The following is an 8,150-nucleotide window of genomic DNA, read 5'->3' as shown; positions in this document are numbered from 1 at the left end:
AAACCCAAATTTCTCAGATGAATCAGAAGATCTCTACTAGTGAAGAAATTGTCAAAGTACACACAATGATTCTCGGGGTTTTCAATGCAATCCAGCATGTTTAGGACTACTCTTGATCCCAATAGTAGGTCATCCCCTGCAGTATCTTCTGGATCCTTTCCACAGCATAAATCAAATTTGAAACAGTAGCTCCTTGCTCCACAAAGAGACCACAACTTATAGCCAAATCTAATAGGCTTGCCTCGGATAAACTGTTTCAGCCCACTTCGTCCATAGTATTTGATTATCATTTCGTCAACTGACAAATTTTCCTCAAATACTCCAAATGTTTGAAAAGATTCATTTATAATTTTGAAGAGAGGTCTAATTTTGAATCCGCGATCGTGTTTTGTTTTCATTGGCTAAGTCATTATCTTGAAAATGAAGCAATGTTTTCAACTTCTGATATTTATTCCTTGACATAGCTGTCTTTATAATTGGTATGAAAACATCTTCATCTTCAGACCAGTATAGCTTCTCAGCAGGAAGCTCATGGCAGCCAGCAAAAAGAAGAAATCCGACAAAGACCTTCACTTCTTCAATTGTGATGATAAAATCCTGCATATTCTTGATATTTACTGCATATCTCACAGTTTCTTTCACTATGAGCTCGTATATGTTTTCGTTCATCAGTTCTTTAAACATCTCCTTCGGAGTCAAGGAAGAAAGTTGTTCCTTCAATTTCTCTCTCTTTGTGATGATGTCATGCTCACTAGTTTGAGACAGCTTTGTATAAACTGGAGGTGTCTTTTTCCAATTGATTTTCTCATCAGTAAGACGTCTCTTCTTCGATTTACTTCTGGAAACTTGGGATGTACTTGGCAGTGAAGTTTTACATACAATTTCTTCGTTATTCTCTGATGTAGCACAATGTAATTCAGTAGCCCCTGGCACATCTGAGACTTCCACGGTTCCAGTAACATGGTCTGGACCTTCTTCTTCGTCGGTCATACAGTCTACTTCAGGAGGACATACGGTGATATCAATACGGTCCTGATCATCTGACACCGCATCATAGAATGCGTCACTGTTCATTATTTCTTCTGTTTCTTCGTTAGTGAGGTATCTATCTCGTCTGAAGGCCATTATAATCTATATAACATGAAATGAAATAAGATGTAATAAAATAAAGTGAAATGAAAGAATAATACATTAGCACAAACTACAGAAAGGGAATGTGTAAATACCTCTGCCCATCTGGAACTGTATGGGTAATATATTCATAAATATACTTACATAATACACTGTAAATATCAAAGTAACTTCACATCCTGTAATATATATATATTATTATTATAACGATTGTTCCCCTTTAGGAGAGCGATTGAACTTGAATTCATAATTTCATCTTCGGATGTTTTTCTTCTTTGCTTCCCAAAACCTCCTCATCCTCTCAGAATGCTCCTTCTTCCGTTCCTCTGTCCATTTTTTACCAGGCTGACGCGATGTTCTTTCCCCAAACTTCACACTTGTGATTTTATGCCGGCACTCGGTGCGATCTTCGAGATTTTTTATGTTGATCCGCTGTAGATCCCTCTGGACTTCTTTCAGCCATTCTGTGCCACATTTACTCCTTGTAATAATACTGAATAATTTCTTTGCTGTTCTGGAGTCTTCCATCCTGTAGATGTGTGTATAAAATTTGGCTCGGCGCTTTCTGATTTCATCTGTTACTATGTTTATCTTTCTATAGAGTTCGTTTTGTGGTCTCTTCATCCAAATGCCATTTTTGTTGATTGGACCGTAAATCTTCCTGAGAATTTTTCTTTCCTGCTTTTCTATTTCCTTAATTTTTGAATGACCATCAATCACCATTGTTTCAGCTGCATAGATTGCTTCTGGAAGAATCACTGTTGTATGGTGCCTTAATTTTGCGTCTGTCGAAATGCACTTCTTGTTGTAATGCGTCCATGTTAGCTTGTAGGCCTTCTGGAGCTTGGTGATTCTTTGTTCGGTTTAATCCTGAGGACTGTATATATATATATATATATATATATATATATATATATATATATATATATATATATATATGAGGGGGTCATTACTTGCCTCAGCAACAAAATCTGGTAAAATTACCACGTTCTAAAAAGAAAATACATCAGCAGTAGCAGAGTTTCATATTCGAATGTGCAGCAATACAAATAACTGAAATGATAACACCAAGTCCCAGTGTCCTATTTCGAGTACATCAAATTTTATAACAGTGGAAAACAATGAATATAACTCCAATTGAGCTAACAATGCAAGTAGTTTAAAAAACACATTGTTGACTATAAATAATCTCAAAAAGATATTTGCCACATATTTCAAATATTACTAAATTGTCGATAAAGTAAATACCTGGAATAACGAAAAGCGTGCCTTAGTATTCAATAATCAAATAATGGTAGGATTTATTGCTTTTCATTTCCTGTAAGCAGACATTTGTTATAAAAAGCGTCAACAAATGACGTAGAACAGTAATAGTTACAAATTAATAATTTATTGTGTATTTATAAATAAATATGTGCTGTGTCCTCAAAACAGGACCCTGGTACTTAATGGGTTGGGTCGAGTTACTGCCAGTAACGGAGAATTCAAAGAAGACGTTTGCGCCTGAAGTGACGTGAAGTAATTCCCAAGGATGTATCACACGCACGCCATCGCCGCTGTGCTTCCTCGCATCTATTACTTCAGCAGGAGACCCACGTGTGGCGCCAGACAGCGTGGACAGTGACCAGACCCGCGGCTGCTTGTTTTCCTGCCCTGACTGTGGCCGCAGCCGCTGTCGAGTATTTCAGGGCGACGCGTCCTGCTCCCCTGTCCCTGCTCTGCGCCTCGCACCTCTTCTACACGAGTGGCTTTCTGGCCAAAGTCGACCGCGCTGGTGACTGTTGGTCACGCGCCAGCGCGTGTATCAGCTGCCAACCGCGTGGTGAGTAGTCAGCAGCGTGAGTTGCCGCTTGATAGCGCCGGGTGTAGAGCCGCAAAGTCCCGACTATGCTGAAGGACGCGCATACGCAGACAACGGCGAAGGTGAAGGTGGCGTTGTTCGCTACACCCATCAAACGTCAACCATTTCGCGTTACACTCACTCATGTTACAGTAACATTCGTGCCTTGTGAATTTTCGTATTGTTTGCTGAGTTTCCGTGACGCTTTGCGAAGGTTACATGAGCGCGACCGCTACGTCGCAGGTTCGAATCCTGCATCGGGCATGGATGTGTGTGATGTCCTTAGTTTAGTTACGTTTAAGTAGTTCCAAGTTCTAGGGGACTGATGATCTCAAAAGTTAAGTCCCATAGTGCTCAAAGCCATTTGAACCACGAAACAGACCACATGTCTGAAGGCGAACAGTTATTTACGTTTTACAATACCGGAGCAAAGAAAACCCTTGCACAATGCGTATACAGGTTGGTCTATTGATCGTGACCGGGCCAAATGTCTCACGAAATAAGCATCAAACGAAAAAACTACAAAGAACGGAACTCGTCTAGCTTGAAGGGGGAAACCAGATGGCGCTATGGTTGGCCCGCTAGATGGGGCTGCCGTAGGTCAAACGGATATCAACTGCGTTTTTTGAATAGGAACCCCCATATTTTATTACATATTCGTGTAGTACGTAAAGAAATATGAATGTTTTACTTGGACCACTTTTTTTGCTTTGTGATAGATGGCGCTGTAATAGTCACAAACGCTGTAATAGTCACAATTTTAGACCAACAGTTGGTAGCAGGTAGGTTTTTTAAATTAAAATACAGAACGTAGGTACGTTTTAACATTTTATTTCGGTAGTTCCAATGTGATAAATGTACCTTTGTGCACTTATCATTTCAGAGAACGCATCTCGTTACAGTGTTATTACCTATAAATACCACATTAATGCAATAAATGCTCAAAATGATGTCCGTCAACCTCAATGCATTTGGCAATACGTGTAACGACATTCCTCTCAACAGCGAGTACTTCGCCTTCCGTAATGTTCTCGTATGCATTGACAATGCGCTGACGCATGTTGTCAGGCGTTGTCGGTGGATCACGATAACAAATATCCTTCACCTTTCCCCACAGAAAGAAATCCGGGGACGTCAGATCCGGTGAACGTGCTTCGACGACCAATCCACCTGTCATGAAATATGCTATTCAGTACCGCTTCAACCGCACACGAGCTATGTGCCGGACATCCATCATTTTGGGAGTACATCGCCATTCTGTCATGCAGTGAAACATCTTGTAGTAACATCGGTAGAACATTACGTAGGAAATCAGCATACATTGCACCATTTAGATTGCCATCGATAAAATGTGGGCAATTATCCTTCCTCTGATGTTCCACTTGTCGCAGCCATAATGGATTTTGCGTTGCCCAATAGTGCATATTTTGCCAGTTTACGTTACCGCTGTTGGTCAATGACGCTTCGTCGCTAAATAGAACGCGTGCAAAAAATCTGTCATCGTCCCGCAATTTCTCTTGTGCCCAGTGGCAGAACTGTACACGACGTTCAAAGTCGTCGCCATGCAATACCTGGCGCAATCGATGTTGATGTAGCATTCTCAACACCGACGTTTTTGAGATTCCCGATTCTCGCACAATTTGTCTGCTACTGATGTGTGGATTAGCCGCGACAGCAGCTAAAACATCTACTTGGGCATCATCATTTGCTGCAGGTCATGGTTGACTTTGAAAGGTGGCTACACTGAGCCACAGCGCCAGAGATTGCGCCAAGAGTTTTATTCCGCCGCCTCCACTGGCAGTGCTTATTGAGATGTGGTAGCAGTCAGTCGGTGTTGAGATGTTGTAGTAGGGAGTGCTTGTTCCATGTTTTATGCAGTTGTTTGATGGGCTGGACAGCAGATGTTGTTTTAATGGAGATATTGTAATGATCAGAGTGCTTTTCGTCAATAGATATGAAGGTAAAAAAATTCCCTTTTCTTTTTATTATTTCAATGTCTTAAATAATGCGTCATTACAGGTTCAGTCAATAAAGCATCTGGCTTGCGTTCTTGTATTAGAGTGTAATTCTGGTTTTCTTGTGCAATTATAGTATTTCTATTTTTTTTAATTACTTCAGTATAAATGGTATTTAAAATTTCTTGTCTTATTGAAGAAGAACCGTGCCAGATGTGTACGTTGAATCTCACTTCCACACACAGAACTGCTACACTTGTGTTTGTTGTTTCGTAGGTTTTATAGTTGCTGGGGACTTAATTAATTAATTGTGTTAACGGAAGTTTTCTTTCATTCTTTGTTGTTATTCTATGCAGTCAGATTGCGTACTAAAACTAGTCAGGGCCAACCGTTTACGAGACTTCGTAATCGGACAGACAGACAACTACTAAAAATTAAAAGTATTTGCATTGCATTCATTAATACTTAATTAAGCCCCCATGCAACTTTCACATGTGGCTGAACAGTTCCTGTTTCCTTAAATAACGTAACTATCAGTCGAACGGTCCGGACACTTGGATCATGTCGTTCAGGATACCGAGCAGCATACATAGCACACACCCGTTGGGCATTTTGATCACAATAGCCATACATCAACACGATGTCGACTTTTTCCGCAATTGGTAAACGGTCCATTTTAACACGGGTAATGTATCACGAAGCAAATACCGTCCGCACTGGCGGAATGTTACGTGATACCACATGCTTATGCGTTTCTGACTATTACAGCGCCATCTATCACAAAGCGAATAAAAGTGGTCCAACTAAAACATTCATATTTCTTCATGTACTACACGAATATGTAATAAAAAATGGGAGTTCCTATTTTAAAAAAAACGCAGCTGATATCCGTTTCACCTATGGCAGCGCCATATAGCGGGCCAACCATAGCGCTATCTGGTTTCCCCCTTCAAGCTAGAGGAGTTTCGTTCTTTGTAGTTTTTTCGTTTGACTCTTATTTCGTGAGATATTTGCCTCAGTCACTATCAATGGACCACTCTGTATAGGAACGTAAACAGAAAAATACGCACAAATTGTAAACACGTATGTACGTACACCAAAAATGACAAAAGTCATAGGATTCTTCATAATATCGTGTCGGATCCCCTTTTGCCCGTTGTGTGAAACAACTCGAGGTGCCATGGACGCAACACGTCTTTGTTAAGTCCACAGCAGAAATACTGAGCCATACTGCCTTTGTAAGCCATCCATAACTGCGAAAGTGTTGCCAGTGCAGGAGTGTTCAAACTGCCATCTCTGTTATGTCCCATAAATGTTAGATGGCATTTACTTCGGGTGATCTGGGTGTCTAAGTCATTCGCTCTCAGTCTCCTGAATGTTTTTGAAACCATTGCAAACAATTGTGGCCCTGTGGCATGGTGCATTGTCATCCATAAAAATTCCATCTTTGTTTCGGAACATGAAATCAAACTGGACCAGAGGACCGAGTCCATTCGACGTAAACACAGCCCGCGCTGTTATGGATCTAACACCAACTTGCACAGTGCCTTGTTGACAACTTGTGGTCATGGCTTCGTGGGGTCGCCACGCTCGAACCCTACCATCAGCCATTACCAACTGAAATCGGGACTCATCTGACCAGGCCACGGTTTTCCAGTAGTCTAGGGTCCAATTGTAAAGGCAGTCGCGTCGGTCGCCTGTTTCCAGAGCCCGTTAGAGCCAAATTTCGCCGAACTGTCCCACCGGATACGTTCATCGTACATCCCACATTCGTTTATGCGATAATTTCACGCATTGATACTTGCCTGTTAGCACTGACAACTCTACGCAAACGCTGCCGCTCTCGGTGTTTAAGTGAAGGCCGTCGGCCAATGCGATTTCCTTGGTAGAGGTTGTGGTGTCACCGCCAGACACCACATTTGCTAGGTGGTAGCCTTTAAATCGGCCGCGGTCCATTAGTATACGTCGGACCCGCGTGTCGCCACTGTCAGTGATTGCAGACCGAGCGCCACCACACGGCAGGTCTAAAGAGACTTCATAGCACTCGCCCCAGTTCTACAGCCGACTTTGCTAGCGACGCTACACTGACAAATACGCTCTCATTTGCCGAGATGATAGTTAGCATAGCCTTCAGCTACGTCATTTGCTACGACCTAGCAAGGCGCCGTATTCAATTGATATTTATTATGTGAAGCATGTATCATCAAGAGCGATGTTCTATAATTGTGGATTAATGTTAAGTATTCCAAGAACTACGTTCTTTTCTTTATAGGATAATTACTTTACCTTGTTCCAGACCTCACGCCAATCTGCGTGAGCTTAACAACGTGCATTTCGGCCTTCTCTAGCAACACGGTGTTGGCTCTTCTGCCAACACTTCAGAAGTAATGCCTGAAATTTAGTATTCCAGTCATACTCTTGATACTGTGGATCTTGCAATATTGAATTTCCTAATGATTTCAGAAACTGAATGCCCCATGCGTCTAGTTCCAACTACCACCCGCGTTCAAAGTCTGTTAATTCACGTCGTGCGGTCATAATGAGGCTGGAAACTTTTCACATGAATAACCTGCGTACAAATGACGACTCCCTCAATGCACTGGCCTTTTATGCCATGTATACACGACACTACCGCCATCTGTTTAAGAGCACATCGCTATCCCACGACATTTGTCACCTCACAGCATCTGTATATGTATGTATGTATGCATGTACGTTCCACATCTCCTCCTAAACCAATGGACCGATTTCAATCAAAATTGGTACACGTATCGTTTAGTGTCTGGAAAGAATCGCTGTGAGGTTAAGAACCACTCTCCTATTAAAGGAATGAGGTTGGCGGTGGGAAAGCAGTGTAGCCCGCTACGCGAGAGTGCCCATACTATAGTCATCCAGTATTTGACAATGACAGCACTTACGGACTTGCAACAAACTCACACATAAATTCGAACTTTTGAGTAACTTTTTCTCACTGACGACCCCCACAAAATGACTAAAGGAAAAGAAAACTTTATCGCTTACTATATTTTCCCTGTTCATACTGTAAAACTGCCGTATCTTGCATGACGTTTTAACTTATTACTTCTTTACTACTAACTCTCGTCGCCATACATTTCGCAGACGGAAGCCAAACATACCACTGGATGTACCTGCACAATTATGTCAGTGTACATCACATAATTCATGAGATACGATGTCATATACTCTGAGCTGCGTGGAAATGA

The 8,150-nt window shown here is 41.6% G+C and overlaps 1 protein-coding gene across 1 annotated transcript; it reads right to left on the bottom strand.

The window, feature by feature from the left end:
- Positions 1–363: 363 nt before the first annotated feature.
- Positions 364–1,125, bottom strand: LOC126419396 (piggyBac transposable element-derived protein 3-like). Its single transcript, XM_050086585.1, has one exon. The coding sequence runs from the start codon at positions 1,123–1,125 to the stop codon at positions 364–366; it is 762 nt and encodes a 253-aa protein (XP_049942542.1).
- Positions 1,126–8,150: the final 7,025 nt, after the last annotated feature.

Source organism: Schistocerca serialis, chromosome 9 (genome assembly GCF_023864345.2).
Source record: "Schistocerca serialis cubense isolate TAMUIC-IGC-003099 chromosome 9, iqSchSeri2.2, whole genome shotgun sequence".
Classification (NCBI taxonomy): Eukaryota; Metazoa; Arthropoda; class Insecta; order Orthoptera; family Acrididae; genus Schistocerca; species Schistocerca serialis.
This window is presented reverse-complemented; position numbering and strand designations above follow the sequence as displayed.

Bases quoted from the DNA above. Each gene is read 5' to 3' on its own strand.
- LOC126419396 (XM_050086585.1), bottom strand. From the start codon at position 1,125: ATGGCCTTCAGACGAGATAGATACCTCACTAACGAAGAAACAGAAGAA.